This window comes from Dunckerocampus dactyliophorus, chromosome 5, assembly GCF_027744805.1.
Source record: "Dunckerocampus dactyliophorus isolate RoL2022-P2 chromosome 5, RoL_Ddac_1.1, whole genome shotgun sequence".
NCBI lineage: Eukaryota > Metazoa > Chordata > Actinopteri > Syngnathiformes > Syngnathidae > Dunckerocampus > Dunckerocampus dactyliophorus.
Genome location: NC_072823.1, coordinates 22136476 through 22152546, shown reverse-complemented (window position 1 = coordinate 22152546; position 16071 = coordinate 22136476). Strand labels below are relative to the sequence as shown.

General features: G+C 41.7%; 3 protein-coding genes across 31 annotated transcripts in view; 2 read left to right on the top strand and 1 right to left on the bottom strand.

Annotated features, from left to right (window-relative positions):
• Positions 1-25: 25 nt before the first annotated feature.
• LOC129180995 (outer dense fiber protein 3-B-like) lies at positions 26-3944 on the top strand. Of its 3 annotated transcripts, XM_054775555.1 has the most exons (8): positions 26-342; positions 1168-1275; positions 1599-1671; positions 2222-2425; positions 2509-2616; positions 2694-2815; positions 2881-3021; positions 3100-3944. In XM_054775555.1, the coding sequence occupies exons 3-8, from the start codon at positions 1602-1604 to the stop codon at positions 3214-3216; spliced, it is 762 nt and encodes a 253-aa protein (XP_054631530.1). In that variant the 5' UTR covers positions 26-342; positions 1168-1275; positions 1599-1601; the 3' UTR covers positions 3217-3944. The 3 variants fall into 3 exon arrangements, with proteins under 3 accessions (XP_054631530.1, XP_054631529.1, XP_054631531.1); XM_054775554.1 differs by lacking the exon at positions 26-342 and having other exon boundaries at positions 1084-1275; XM_054775556.1 differs by lacking the exons at positions 26-342; positions 1168-1275 and having other exon boundaries at positions 1597-1671.
• A 192-nt stretch (positions 3945-4136) lies between these two features.
• On the top strand, positions 4137-10613 carry rabl2 (RAB, member of RAS oncogene family-like 2). Of its 3 annotated transcripts, XR_008570335.1 has the most exons (9): positions 4137-4782; positions 4859-4888; positions 5140-5219; positions 5293-5372; positions 5560-5671; positions 6036-6133; positions 6282-6365; positions 6653-6749; positions 9064-10605. XR_008570335.1 is itself a non-coding variant. In XM_054775558.1 (8 exons), the coding sequence occupies exons 1-8, from the start codon at positions 4676-4678 to the stop codon at positions 6695-6697; spliced, it is 636 nt and encodes a 211-aa protein (XP_054631533.1). In that variant the 5' UTR covers positions 4137-4675; the 3' UTR covers positions 6698-10613. The 3 variants fall into 3 exon arrangements, 2 of the variants coding, with proteins under 2 accessions (XP_054631533.1, XP_054631532.1); XM_054775558.1 differs by having other exon boundaries at positions 6653-10613; XM_054775557.1 differs by lacking the exon at positions 6653-6749 and having other exon boundaries at positions 4140-4782; positions 9064-10596.
• Positions 9655-16071, bottom strand: part of shank3a (SH3 and multiple ankyrin repeat domains 3a) — a 255764-nt gene continuing 249347 nt past the window's right edge. For 20 of the 25 annotated variants that reach the window (XM_054775512.1, XM_054775513.1, XM_054775523.1 and 17 more), the window contains one exon: positions 9655-14898. In XM_054775512.1, the coding sequence (XP_054631487.1) occupies positions 14334-14898 (565 nt within the window). In that variant the 3' untranslated portion in view covers positions 9655-14333. The remainder of the gene's footprint in view (positions 14899-16071) is intronic. The other 5 variants (XM_054775529.1, XM_054775531.1, XM_054775534.1 and 2 more) reach the window with 5 other exon arrangements.

The window sequence follows — 16071 nt, the reverse complement described above, 5'->3', positions numbered from 1 at the left end:
TCAACTTGATGTTACCGGGGTCATTTACAAATGGTCTAAATCCTGATTAAAAAAATGAACATGTTTCAGAATGGACAAAACAATGATAATGGCACATTACACGAATACCTCTACTGTGTCATTTCCAACTAAAAAGCAATCATCTTTTGTTGTATAGCAGTGGTTCCCAAACTTTTAACGTCCGCGTATGCCTTCAGACATTTGACCTGAAGCCATGTACCCCCGACTCTTGCACACTCGCACTCACTTTTCACCCTAAAATAGTGAACATTTTAACAGAATTTTCAAATTGATAGTACTTCCGGGTCAAAAACGTGTATTTGCATGAAAGTTTCACGAGTGGTAAGTAATCATCCTACATATCTTTTATTCCAGTTTGATGTTGGCATCCTTAGTTGCTTGAATTTGAGCTTCACTTTTTTGTCCACTCATGATAGCTATGGTTTAAGTCTGCCTATTTAACCAAATTGAAGGGGAGAGTTTAACAATCACAATAAAGCAGTATCCCAACTCCAAAAATACATACGTTCAACGATAACTCTTCATTTTTGGGGTGAGCCCCACTCAGGCTGACATGACAGATTTTTTAATGTATTATGTAATGTAGAAATGACTTGAATACTGAATAAATGAAGGAACTGAAAGTTTGAGAAATTGGTAAAAAGTGGATTTTCGGGACATTTCTGACGGGCATCTTTCAGGGCATCTTTACAGCCGCCGTTCTTTGACCCAACAGCGGCCAGAAGCGGACATGTAGAGCATTGGAGGCTCAATACGTGGATGGCTCTGATATGCAAAGTAACAAACGCCAACAAACTTTGAAAAAATAACTGTTGCTGGTCATGTTCACCAATCCAAATGTAAAACTTGTACTCATATTTTTATGTTTCCTTGACAACTCTACCCCACACAATAGTAACAGAGAGAGCGGAATTATAAAATGCCTGTACAGACATTTACACACGCGTATTCTTTTTGAAACAGTCCAATTACGTTTTTTGTTACCACAGCGCCATCTGCTGGATGTGAAATTTAACACCGTCCGGGTGGGCATTGACGTCACCCTGGGACTTTCGCATTAGCACATTGTTCAACAGCGCAATGTTTTGGTGCAATGTGTTTATGCACACGCCGCCTGATGCCACGAACGTCTCATCATCACATTAGGCTCTAATGATGTCATCCACCAACTAGAACGCAGGAGCTGCGTCAGCATGCTTAAAATGAAACTTAAAAGTTACATCTCAACAAGAAACTCTTGGGTCGCCCTGACAGGTTAGTCACATGGTCAAAATGAGTCATTTACAAATGCAAGTTTATTATTATAATGGTTGATGTTATTTTATTGGAATACTACACATAATCAATTAGGTGCAGTTGAATGATAACGTTTTGATTGGCACGATGAGCTAAGTATTCATTAAACAATATGTGTATTATTGATTGTGGATGTAGTTTGCAGTGCTGTGCACCATGCTGAGAGACTGTTTGCATTATTTTGTCCCTTACATAGCCAAATCAAGTAACCGAAATGGCTTGTATGGAATGTATGGAATACTCTTGTGTCTTTGTGTTGAGTGTCTCCTCCCTCCTGGCAGATAATGCCCGCTGAAAAGCCCAAAGCTGTGGTTATGGCCCCCTCCCGGCTATACGCGCTTCCTTCGCTGACAGGTAAAAGCTTCTAACAGTCAACCTGCCAGGGAAATAAGTAAATCAAAGAAACAAATCACTTCACTGATGTAAACAAAGACAAGAAAAAAACACATGAGCATGATCTTATGGCCGTGCAGCAAGTGCAAACTTGAATAAATGTAAGCTTGTCTGCTTTGACCTTACAATTCAGGCAGTTGCATCAATTTTATACATATTAGCATTATCTTGTGGCTGCGCAGCAACTGCAAATTAGATTAAATGATAATTAGAATGATCCTGCAGCCATGCAAACTTTAATAAACTTGAGCTTGTATGCTTTGGCCACTGTTAGATCAATCTTAGGTGATAAGTGTAAACTCAAGCAGGGAATAATTAAGTCTGCATCTAACAATGCACTGCATTATTGATAGGCGCAAAGAATAACAGGACGTGGATAGAAATTGTTTTGTACTCATAGAAATAAAGCTCTCTTCTCAAATAGATGGCTCCTTCAAATAAACGCCACCATTGGAGGAAATACAGTAGAACTGTTATTTGTGATGTCACCTTTTTCCCACCCGTCATCCAGGATATAAAAACCACGATCCCACAAAATCCAAAGCACCAAGCTACACTTTAGGGGGTCGCTTCACCAAAACCAAACTACATGTCTCACCTGGACCGGCGCACTTTGTCCCATCAAACATCACCAAAAATGGCCGAGATGGCACTCCAGCATTTTCATTTGGTAAACGTCGAAAGGAGCCAGCGCATGCTGAAATTCCTGCACCCAGTGAGCAAAAGACACGGAAATCGATTTAGCATAAAAGATTCAATAAATGATATCATACAGTATGTTTATGATTTGTGCTACAGACTGTTACAGCCTTGAAAGTGCAGAGAAGTACACTTTCCGCTCTACTCCTTCGTACACTTTAACTGCAAGAAGGAAACAACTTGTAAACAGCAACCAAAGCGGACCCGGTAACATTCTTTAACAGATATACTTTATTGATCCTGTAATCTGAGGTGGCACAAACAATGTACTTGCAATTCTGCAGGTCCAGCTGCCAACATGCTGCCACCTGTTCTAGGACCTAAAACTGTCACGATACCTGCAGTACCTGCATACTCTATCCTTGGCCGCCGTAAAGTTGGGACCTTTTTGGACGACTTGTCAAAGGTACATGTCATTAAAAAAACATTTGTTGTGACATCCTGACTTAATATCAGTCCCTTTACCTCCAGTCTCCAGGCCCTGCAGCCTATGAAGCTACGGACCCCAAAACTTACCTGAGAAAATCTCCTGAGTTCAGCATGCCTGGCCGCAAGTTCCCACCTCAAGGTTCCACAAAGACACCAGCACCTGGAGTATATTGTCCTGAGAAGGTTGGAAGTTGAACTTTTTCCGTAATTTACACACACCGCTATCCATCAATGGATTATGACAAAAGGTCTTTTGTTTAGGTCACATCTAATAGCTCAAAAGCGCCAGCTTTCACCTTTGGACGTCATCACTCGGAAAAAACCATCATCCCCCTTATGGCTGTGGATAAATGTCAACATGCAATAACTCTCATTTAATTTGGAAATTTCACACTGCAGATAAACAGTTGGTGTGAATGATCAAGGTGCTAAAGTTGAAAGCCAGTCAGTGTTTGAAATGCATTTACAAGGCTAGGTATTTGGTGGAGATTTGCAAAAAAAAAAAAAAAATCTACCCATATAACCGCTGCTGCACCATACATTGTGTTTATTAGTGTCTTTAGGGTATATTTTTTATTTAAAAATGTCAGTCCTTATTGCTCCTTATTGCAATCTTATAACATAGACAGAACAAAACCTTCCATCCATCCATTTTCTTTGCCACTTCTCCTCATTAGGCAATCCCAGCTGACTTCGGGCGACAGGCGGGGTACACCCTGGACTGGTCGCCAGCCAATTACAGGGCACATATAGACCATTCACACTCACATTCATACCTATGGACAATTTAGAGTCGCCAATTAACCTAACATGCATGTTTTTGGAATGGGAGGAAAGGAGAAAACCCACACACGGGGAGAACATGCAAATGCCACACAGAAATGCCCAACGGAGATTCGAACCCAGGTCTTCCCCGATCTCCTGACTGTGACTGTGTGGCCAACATACTAACCACTAGACCACGCCTCAAGAATATAGATGTATAATAAAGATAACCAGGTCACAGTGTCTCAAGAACATACATTAATAATAAGGATAACCAGGCCACATTGCTCTTTAAACAATACTTTAACATAATAAGAAACCAAAACCCAGTTTTAGTGTTGAAAAAGACTAAACAAAACTTTATTTATCACTGTCTATATATTTTAAAAGGAATAAAAATCTGGCCTCTTTGCTTAAGCAGTCCTTTAACATAATAAAACCAAAAATGGAGCTTTAGTTGTGATGCCAACAGCCACAAAGAATGATTTCTGACAGGCACAAGTAAAGACAGCTAAATGTTTGACAACGGGGCCTTTGGGCGTCCCGGTTGCATAGAAACCAATCGACACGAGCTTTCTGCGTTGACAATACAAACCCAACAGTTTGTGGATATTTTACGGTGAGAAGACTATATCAATGATATAAATGCTACATGCAGTCATCGTGACATCTTAGTAAAACGTGAGCTACTGACTGTCAGTGTTTAAATCCTTAACTGCTCTATTTGATTATTTGTGAGCCAGCTAACAAGACTGGCTGCTCACGCAAGTTGACATCGGGTCCAGGAACAACTCGTCAAAACATGAAAATGTCTTCTAAGCAACCGTTGTGTGTTCTGTTTTCCGGTTATTGAAGACTAGTTCGACTGACAAGAGACAAATGTCGGCTTTCAAGAGGTGAAAGTAACGTAAACCGCAGCAAACCGGTGACGCACAAGCTAGCTAGAGCTAGCGCCGCCGTCGTTAGCTTACAGGTTTGGCTCGTAATATTTAGGGCTGTTAAAATAATCCGCCGCCACAAATGCTGAAATAGTCGAAGTGGTAGCTAGAGAATACGGTAGACAAGAAGGGACATGGCTGGTAATGACGACGGCATCCCCGAGTTGGACCAACAAAAGTACGATGCGGACGAACAGGTGAAGATAATCTGTCTGGGAGACAGTGCCGTTGGTAAATCCAAGTAAGTTTTGACGTCAAATGGCAGCTGTTTGTTTAATTTTGAACTTGTGGCTTTTATACATCTCTTGTGTCTTCAGGCTGATGGAAAGGTTTCTCCTGGACGAATAGTATCCTTCATGGGAAGCAGAACTTAGAGCAAAGGGCTAATGCTAAAATACAATGCTACATTGACACAAATATTGGGTGAACAACTCATTAGAACTACATGATCTTTTGACACCCCACCGACCCCAAAATGTGGAGAAAACAGCAGACAGTTCACTGAACAGAGATCCATCTGTCCACAGAACCACTGAAAAACAGACAGCAGGCTTTTTCCATGAAGCGTTCACAATAAGTTCCTTAAATCCTCCTCCAGTCGACCACAGCAGTTGTCAACGTACGCATTGACACTCTACAAACATACCGCCAAGGTGGCCAACAAGACCGTAGCAGTGGGTATGTAAAAGGCTTGGTTCCTCTCACACATTTTCATCTTTCTGTTACATTAACATTGACCTTTTATGCACAGATTTCTGGGACACGGCCGGCCAGGAGAGGTTTCAGAGCATGCACCCCTCATACTACCACAAAGCACACGCATGTATCATGGTAAGACGAATGCATATCTATCAGAATTGTAACGTACAATGGTACCTACATGTTAAACGCCCCAAAGTTCAGGCTCTTGCTCTGACAAAGATTAAGAAATGACACGCATAATAATTTGACTTGCAAGTAGAAGTTGATAATTGTTTTGCAGAGACAGTTTCATATTTCTTGTAATGTTCTCTGGAAGGTTTTTGATGTCCAGCGGAAGATCACCTATAAGAATCTGGCCAACTGGTACAAGGAGCTGAGGGAGTACAGACCTGAGATCCCCTGTTGTGTGGTGGCCAACAAGATTGATGGTGGGTATGCATGCATTGCATTTAAATGCCATCTCATTTTAATGTTCTACAGCAGCTGGTGGCTCATGAGTTCAGTTTGCTAGGTTTTGCAGCAGATTCCTTCAAACAGCAGAAGCTATGACTATGTTAGCTAATTATAGGCCTCTCGCGATAACAAATGTCTTTCATGTGTTGTGTTTACAGTGTTTGAGTCAATTTAGGTCTGTGTTCCGACGTACACTAAAATTCAACTTAGAACGCGTCGTAGAAATGGAACTAATTCCTAACAAGAGGATGACCTATACACTGTATATACTGTATATTGGACAAATATGAACTTGACTTTCTTGTCGATTTTTATGTTTTTATTTTATTCTGTCTGCAGCTGATCAAAAAGTGACACAACGAAGTTTCAACTTTGCCAAGAAGCAGGGACTCCCTTTTTACTTTGTATCTGCAGCAGATGGCACTAACGTCGTAAAGGTTTGAGCTTTTCTTGATTTTCCTCAGAGTGTTATTCCGGGTCATACCGTAGATCCCGCCCTCATAGAAGCACTGCAATCACAGCTCAACTGAAAAACCCTAAAAACTAGACCTGGCTTCTCAAACTTGGGTGTACTCGTCACAACAGATGTTCAGGGAGATGATCAAGAGAGCCGCAGAATACAAGCAAAACACTAGTAACTTCATGGATGAAGTCATGCAAGAATTAGAGGTGAGTTTCAAATATGCAAACATGTAATACTGTAGTTCAGTAGTCACCAACCTTCTTGTGCCCAAGATCACTGGTCTTGGCCGTGAACCTTGATGAGATCTGTTATTTTGTTGAAAGGTTTTTTAAAAGTGATACGTATTTAAAGACAAAGCTTTGTGTTATTATTGGTTGTTGGTGTGAACATTTTACTTTTTTCTATGCTGGCTATGCCTGGAGAGTGGCGAGGTGTGTGGGCGAGCACTGATGCGATGATGTATTTGTTTTCCCTAATGTTTTCACGACTGTAGTGGAGAGCCAGGACTGTATGGGGGTATACGGCGAAGCAAGTTTAGTGGGTTAGCGAGCTGTGTTGAGTTGAAAGCTGGACTTGCCCTTGCAGCGAAGGTACAGTAGCTCTCCTGTATCACTGTGGCGAAACTCACAACCTGGTCAGGACCAGGTTATGTCCAGGCTTTCAGCTTAAAATCAGCTATGAAAGTGCCACTGTTTCACTGTTTAACTAATTTGGAGATGGCGTCACCATTTCTTGAGAACCTAAAAGGCTCCCGACGGGAAATGGAGAAAAAAATGTTGAAAAACAGAGCATTCCCTGATATTATCCATCTATGAATGAGATAGATTTTCAGACGAGGGAATGCGCTAGATATGCTCCCAGGAGCACCAGCAATAAAATACAATATGAAATATTAATTAGGCCAACATTAGCAAACATAAGCGTCATTACAGTCCTGGCGTGATTACTCGTCAACGCTGCCATCTAGTGGTCACAATGAGATACAACAAGACGACGCTCCAAAAATAAAAACAAAATAATATTTTTTTTGCTCCAATTTATTTATTTTTAAATGGAAAAGTGTTCAAATGTCAAAGTTGGGCAGTGTTGATAAAGGAAAAGACTAGTAGGGTATGGTTAGTATAATAAATTAGTGCTAACTTGCCCATTACATGCTCTGCATTGTTCTGTCAGCTGTCCTTTCCTCGCTCTATTGGTGGCGACAAATGCTGCTTTTAGCAGTCATAATCTTTTGGGAACTTTTCATAACGCTCCGTAGTAATTTTGTACTCGTTTTTTGTAAAATACACTGGCTTGGATCGCTTCACTTTTCAGCGGAAGCACAATAATATGGCGTCAACCGGCCCCTTTCATGTGAACGCGCACTTAGCACAAAGCCGAAAACCCGGATTTGACAAAGTGAGGTGATAACTCCCGTCGCGGGACCATTTAAGTCTGATTGCGGATGTTGGGTTTTGTCGAGCGGCATCTTGAGCACAAACCTCAAACCTGGGTTTGTTGAGCCACTTTCGCCGTAGACCCCCAAAGTGATTTGGGCAAACTCGCTGGAGCACCTCCGTCTACAGAACCGCTCTGGTCAGAGAGCCAGACGCAATGGAACATTTGATGGGCTTTGTTAATAAACAGTTCAGATTTTCATCCAGCTGGCAGATTTGACATTGATAAATCTGATATATTGTCTGGTATCTTTTATCACCAACACAGAAAGACAAACATATACGCACATCTCAACAACAGCTGCCTGCATGGCTCGAATGGGCCTGTCACTACGCAATACGTACCCGGAACACAACTGGTGCTGCGCATGCGCGAAGACTACGTCACTTCCTCCTTGAGCAAATTTTTACGACAATGCTTCTGTGACCTCACGTGCTGTGGTAGTTATTTTTTAAATGCATCAACATAAATGGTCAACAACCATACTTTATATATGTAATATATTGGGAGGTTATTTTATGAGTGACTCTTGTTAAAATACTTCGTTAGCATGCGGCTGTTTCTATCGTCTTATGACATCCACCAAGACTGAGCTACGTAAAAACTTACGCAATGCACGTAGCGCAGACGTAAACGTCGTATCCAGTTACGTATAAATACATAAATAAATTGAATAAAACACATAAAATGCAGTTATATTACAATGTAAGCAGAGTGCAATGAGAGGATTATGGTCAAGTTTTTTTTTTTAAACGGAGAAATACAACTCATCCAAACATATCTTCCGAGCAAATGCCTTTGTTTGTATTTTTTTAGTGGTGAAAAAAACGTACAATAATTTATGGAGCAAAGAAAAAAGGGCTTATAAATTGTCCACCTGCACCGTGGATATGATCTAAGAAAAACATGATAGATTATGTTGTAATTTCTCAAATTTCTGTCTCTTAATAACGTTTTTGGGGGTGGGGAGGGACGTATATTGCTTGCTGCTGTAAAATAGATCGATGGATGGCGTAGATTACACATGCCCAACATGTGAGTGCCAAAGAATAGGCCGACCGGATGTAGACGTGTTCTGCACATGCATTGAACCGATTGCCTTCCGGGTACGTATTGCATAGCGACAGGGCCATCTGTCCTAAGCAGCCTTAGCTGCTCTGCCAGATGCCTGGCGTAAAAAACATGTCCGCCCTGAGCAGTGCCTGCACTAAATACAAACGTTTAATTAGGAAATTCACATAAGCGATTGACCGGGTAATTCCCAACGATCGACTGGCCCATCTCGACGGGTTGGTGACCCGTGCTGTAGTTGCAACATAATGTAGAAATGTAAAAATGGACAGTGGATGGAAAATAGCATTTTAGGCTGACTTCACCATGACCCTTACCACTGTTGATTTGGATTGGCACAAGATGAAAAACACTTGGCTTGTTTTTTTCCACTTGGATGACATTTTGTCTTTGTAGAACTTTGAGCTTGAGAAGAAAGAAGCTAGCTCGGACACAGAAGGCGATGAAGCAAAGAGGGAGAGCCCCGAGTTGCCCTGACAAAGAAAGTTTCATGGGTGATTTATAATCTTTCCCTTGCCAATTGAATGTACTTTTTGTCCAAATAATCTCCTGACAGCTGCTACAAGGCATCTCAAACTTGTGTGTTTTGTAACTTGTTACCCACAGCTTATTTTAATTGTTTGAACAACAGATTACATTTTTAAGAGCTACAAACCTGTTATGTCATGTAATATGAATGTGAACCACTCCGCTCTAACTGATGCAGAGCCAAGAAAATGTATATTTTCTGATTTTCTGATTTGTGTGCAACACCCACAGGATGCCGCATTTGTATGTTTTAGTTTTGCCAGCAACCTGTAAATGAAAACTCAGTGTACCACATAATAAAATAGCGATGTATTGTTTCCCCTTAAAGCAGCACTTGTCATAAATAGCAGAGCAGCAGTTGTAAAGAATGTAAACTAAACAAAAAAAAAAAGTGTATGTGCTGTATATGTGAGTGTCATGTTCGGTGTGACGTGTGAATAAATCTACTGAGCCACTGACTTAGCAGTTCAGGTTTTAATTATAAATGTGTTACATAATATAACAAACGTATCTCTGTGGCGGCCATATATCGAGCAACATCTCAGACTTGTAGCACCCTCCCTTGCTGTGTTAGCATGAGTGATGCTAAGTTAAGTCTGATTATTTGTATTGTAGCTTCAGGGGGTGATGGTGATGATGTGTTCAGTTCAGCTGACCAGCAAGTCAAGGCTGAGATGTTGCAGCGATACGTCAACCATTCAAAACTTCACAGTGCAAACAAGGAGAGAGGAAAAAAAAAACAACAATGAAAGAAAAATGAAAACCCTTCTATGATAAAATCAGGGGATGTTTTTAAAAAGTTAACACCCCCTCTCTCACGATGTAGATTGTGCTTTGTTGATCGGAAAAGCAGCAAACGATAACCTTTCACTGAACTGATTAGCCCAAATGATGTGTCAAGCATCAGGTCACGAGTGTGTTTGTGGTATGAAACAATCTTGTCGGTAACTCAAACCTCTAAAAGTTTCACTTAGATGGAACATAAACTGCAAATAAAGCCATATGAATTCAAATAGAAATGTAAAACAGCAGTGATTCTCCACTGGTAGGTCGCGGGTCTTTGCCTTGGCAATAAAATAATACTGTGATGAGCCGATGTCCATGAATGCAACATAACTGTTGGAAACAGTCTCGAAATATAAGCTATTTGAGAAGTTGAGTTGAAAAATGTCCGCAACTTGGGTCGCCCCTTGTCACTGAGGAGTGACGGTGTGTCCCGCCGCCAAACCAGTTGAGAACCACTGATCTAAAGCCTGCCTTGTCTGTACTAAAGTGAGACTAATGACTGGAGGTCCTCTGATGGGAAACAAGTGAGTGAGCTATCAAATGTCTGCAGTTCTCAAGATTTTCAGGAGATGGCACCATATTATTGAGTCTGTAACAGCTCAAAATGCTGCAACTAAGATAGTCTTAAAGACAAATAAACAGTTATTGTTTTTTTGGCACGTTTTCATTTTATGTTTGTCCCATATTAGAGCAACTCAAATTGGAGGTCTTAAAAGAGAAAAAGACAAAAAAATGGGGTAGTTGATTTGGGTAAAGGGGGAACTACGCAGTGAACAGCAATAAGGTGAATTATGTTTCAAACGCACAATATACTGTTTTTCCTTCAATGCACAAAGGTACACCACATGGACTTAAGGTGTCACATAGAGATCCCGCTAAATAGCTGCATCGGAGCCTGCCATTTATTCACCTGGACCTTTTTTTGCTCATTGTGTGCGCTTTCACACAGTGACAACATCCAACAAGATACGTGACGTACAAAATACTTGTCAGTGACAATTGCTTTCAACACAACAGGGTGGGAGAGTTGAGAATGAGGGTGTTAAATGGAATAACCTTAAGACACAGGCAACGCCCCGCCTCTGATGCTACCTCGGAAAGTGGAAAATTGCCAGGTCAACTCATCACCCCCACTCCTTGATCACATGGAAAAAGGCAGAAAAATGCCAGCTGTTACAAGCAGTGTGAAAGAGGACTTTAATCAAGGCTAGGCTAGACGGATAGCTTCCGCTTTTTGGACATTTCTATGCTTCCAACATTTTTTTGTTTGTGTAACACTGCACAAAGCAACATCTATAAGCTCTGGTGTGGAAGAACTTAAGAGCCCTGACCTCAACCCTACTTCATTGCAATGCAAACCTTGGTATAAAGTAGAACATCAGCCAGATACCCCAAAATCTCCTAGTTTTGTCAGCCCTTCATATACTGCCTAAACGACACTGCATGTGCGACGAGTACTTTATACGTCACGCCACACCTTGCGCGACGTCGACACTCGGCTATCGTTTATGTGTGAAAGCGCACACAGGTGCTGCCATATCCTGCTTAGCTGGTTTCTGTGTAAAAAGCAAAGGCAGATAAATGCACTGTATAACTTCTGTCCACATAATGTCGTAATTGTAATCCCGATGTCTTTTGCAACCAATCATGTCATGACAACTACATGACATCAGGGCGTGACACAGCCACTAGCAGGGATCTCTGATGGTCATACAGTAAGGCTATAGTGGACAAATTCTATAGATAATGTAAACTAGCAACCAAACGTGTGCACTGACATTGTCTGCCCTCATCAAACATTACACAAAAGGAGACACACACACACTCTTGCACACAAAGTTTTGGGTGGGGCTGGGGGAATCCAGATGCACGCATGCGCTTGGACGATGGGTGGCTTCTATGTTAGCACCGTGTCACCTTGTTTTGTGCAAATCATCCCCTATAGTTGAGTTCATAGTTCATAGTTGAAAAGGTCATAGAAAGAATAAAATCTGCTCACCTTTTTCCACAGGTGGTTAACTATGCATATACTGTATGCCAAACATTCATATATACTTTGTATATCTATATATAGTTGTTTTCCAAAAATTTATAGGAAATCTATCGTATATACATTGCTTGTGATTTAAAATAGCAAATATATTTTTTTACAAGTATGTTTAGAATGGACAGGACATGTCTTTTGTCTTTTTTTTGTCGTGACGGTATGTTTCACACACTACAAAAATCTACCCACAGTGTCAAAAAGAGCAACAAAGACGTTGGAATAAAATGAGTGTGGAACAAAAGAAGTCACAGTGAGCACTGTTCTTCCAAGCAGCCTGTTTTAGACGGTTTAGTGTGTTGTGCCGACACGACTCACTGTTCCTATCCATGATTGTAACCTTGCCTCATTGCGCGGCCTGCCTCTTGTTCATCTTCACAGTTTAACATTGTTTTGCTTACTCGGTCAATAGTAGCGGCTCTTCAAGACAGGTTGTAATGAATGAAGACCTCACAGAGACGCTCTCATCCCCACATGTGACACACATTCCCTTGCTTGAGGCCTTTCACAGCAGCATTTGGCTCATTTGAACACTTGAAACTTCTATCAAATCTTTAAATGTTTACCTCCTCTGCGCCAACAAACAGCAGGGCTTACCTTGCCTGGAGTGAGGAGCAGCAGAGATCTCAATGATGGAAATTTCACTGGCGCTTGTTAAAGAGCTCCTCTGCACTTGCGCTACTCTACAGCATGCGGGTTTTGCTCCATTTACCCTATTCAATGCTGTATTATTCATTTCATTTGTGCAGGGTGGACGTTATCATTAATAACTGGTGGGGGGAGTGAATATGGGGATGAGTGAACCAGATCAACGTGTAGCCCGTACACCATTTCACTATTTTACATTTGTTTTTAAACTTGGGTCCTGACCACATTACTGAAATATGTGTGAACAAGACTGGAATCAAAAGCAATCTTGCTTTAAAATGGAAAAAAAAGTAACACTGTTTTGACTTTTAACCAAGTAGTATTAGAGCTATAACTCTGAGGAAAAAATGCGCAATTGGACAAGAATAAAGTTTTTATAAGAAAAAAAATCATATTACGGTACAACATTTAAGTACTAAGTAACCCTAACCCATTTTAAGAAACGTTGTACTTTAATACATTCATAATAAATCATTTGAACATGTATTTAACTCCCTGCTGCCATCTTGACCACACGGTGAACCGAGAGTAAATCTAAAAACTTTGAGGACTACAATTATGACAATTATCCTCTTGTGACTAAATGGTAATTATTTAAGTGTGTCTGCTGCTCCAAACTTCCATCTCTAAGCGGATCAACAGGTAAGAAGAGCCTCTTGTATTGATTACCTGTCTCATGGGGTGGTCCTGATGCTGAGAGAGACAATCACATTGTTGGGATGTGTCGCCTAAGATGTGGGGATGGGGGGGGAAGGGTTGTCAACTGGGTGTCTGCCTCACATTTCGGGATGCCCTTTAGTATGAAGGAAGACCGTAAGAAAATCCTAAAAAGAATGCTCAGGACATGATGCAACTGGTCATGCTACAGTTGAGAAAATATGAACATAATGAATACATAGTGTATGACAAAAATTCATGTCCATAGTTATACTTTTTTCTTTCAAATATATATATATATTTATATGTATATATATATATTAAGTATATAATTGGTAGAAATGAGTAAACTATTAGTGGAATAGATTTCTCTCTGCTTCTCTATACTAAAAACCAAGAACAGGTGCAGATTCCTTTTCTTTGCACAATAGTCTCTTCTGAAAGCTATTATTAGACACATATAGCATCATATTATCATATAATACCTAGATATATATCATATTCCCTTTGGAAAACCAAAATAGTTGATTATGAAAAAAGCCACGAGTGTTGGTTCAACATTCTCCAAATAGAATAGATAGCACAGTCTGGGTACCAAGGCGAAGGGGCGGGGCGTCTCCTGTGGTTTGCGGAGCTTTCCGCCCCTCCTGGGCTCCGAAGTCCTGGGCTTTAAAAACAACAGCAGATATAGAGGAGACACGTTGTTGTTTATTTTGTGTGTTCACCGTCGTTGCTGTTGCTGATCTCTGTAGAAACATTGTTGAAAGGCAACTGAGCTTTTTTTCTGATTGGAGCGAAAACTCTTCCTTTACTTGAACCGCTAAAGGCTTTTTTTTCTTAAAGAGGCCTGGTTAGAGGTAGAGAGGAGAGGAGGGCCAACATGGTGGGTGTCACTGTACGGGAGTCCCATCCCTGGGAGCCCAGTATCTCGTCCATCCGCTCGTCCGCCAACTTCCTCTCGATGGTGGCACCAACTGGAGATTACAGGGTTTTAGGGCGGGGGTCAGCTCTCTAGCAGCTGCTTCAGTGCTCGTTCAATGTTCATTCGGTGGCCCACTCGTGTCACGCCCAGCTCGGCAAAGTCGTCCTTGGTCAGCGCCGGGAGGTGGGAGCCCTCAATCTCGTGTTCCTGGAAGCCGGCCCTGTGCTCGCCGAGGTTGATGCTCTCCAGCCAGTCCCCCACGTCGTACTTGTTCCACAGGTGGAGGGGCTTTTGGTGAAATGGTCTGAGCGCCAGCAGCGGTGAGCCCAGACCAGGGGAGTGGGACGGTGACGGAGACGGCGAGCGAGAGCGGGATCGGGCGCTAGAGCTCCTCATCACAAAGCGGACCTCCTTGGGTTCCTGGGGAAGACTGAGGCTGGAGGATTTGAGGATGGTCTGCGGGGGTGTGGTCGGTGAGGCCGGAAGGCCAAAGCCCGAATAGCGTCCGAAGGGGTCGCCCCGGTCGGGTGAGCCTGGGCTGGGGGTGCGTCTCGTGATGGGGTAACGGCTGCCAGGGCGAATGGTGAAGGTGGTGCCGTAACTCTTCTGAGAAATGGTGTGGAGTTCACCTAGGCTGCTGAAAAGTCTGAAGGAGACGAGCAGAAAGAGAAATAACAGCACAGGGACTTCAGGTGAATGAAGGAATCGCACTACACACCAAGCGGTGCGGTTCACTATGGTATGCATTTGTTTGCTCTTCCATGTAAAGGGTTAGAAAATATCTGTACCGCTTTAGTGGTATGCTTGTCAAGGGCGGAGCCGGAACACAACACTATCTGGTGATTGGTTGACAGACTTGTCCACTGTGTTTTCTTATGCGTTACAATTGACCTAATTGCATTCAAATTGGAAATTGAATTCAGTATTGTAGATTACAATGGGAGGTCTTTGATTTCAGCGCACTGCACTGTATCTTGTCTATCTTTCTAGAACATCCTATGCTGCATTTAAATAAATATCCCACTTGGTGCTTACTGGGTCCATACTCCACCCAAAAGTAAATAAAAACACACCTGAGATCAAGTAGCATTTGTTGTGTTTGTGAAGAGATCATTTGATGGGCAGCAGTCCTGACAACGAAGCTAATGTTTTTTTTGTAGTATCTTACCCCAAAAATTGAGTGGTTGTCTTAAAAGGCGACATCTGCAAGTGGGCACCATCATTGTTGTGTCGGGGTACCTCTATTTTGTTTGCAAGTAAGAATTACAACTTCAGAAATGTCTGATTTACCATTTTGCAGGAACATTTAGGGTTGCCATCTACCTGGAAAATAAATAAGGGACACTTTTGCTTGCCAGGCCGGGCGGCCCCATTGTCTTCACCCCTACCGGCATGGGGAATCATTTTTTGCCTAAGTTTGTGTGAACCAATGTACACTATGGTCGAGCCTGCATTTCATTAGCTGCATGTTTCGGAGTAATACAAACACTTGGGAAACAAATTGTTCAATAATTTGTTTTGCAATTTGGAGTTAAAAAAAAATTAATACAGGTTGCTCATTAAGAGGATAACAAGAAAAGAAGAGAATACTGTAATTCACTTTTGTTAAAAAATTGTTTTCAAATACTTTTATAAACTGAAAAACATTGTTGGGGTTACCTTTTATTTCTATATGAAATGAATGCGCCCTAGCCTCTGTTGTGGAAGTCTCATCACCTGCTGTTGAGCTTGGATATACAGTATGATCCTCCATCTTGGCAGTCAGTTCATTCACTTATTCAGCAGAGCATGACAATATGGAGAGCTCTGCCTCACCTGC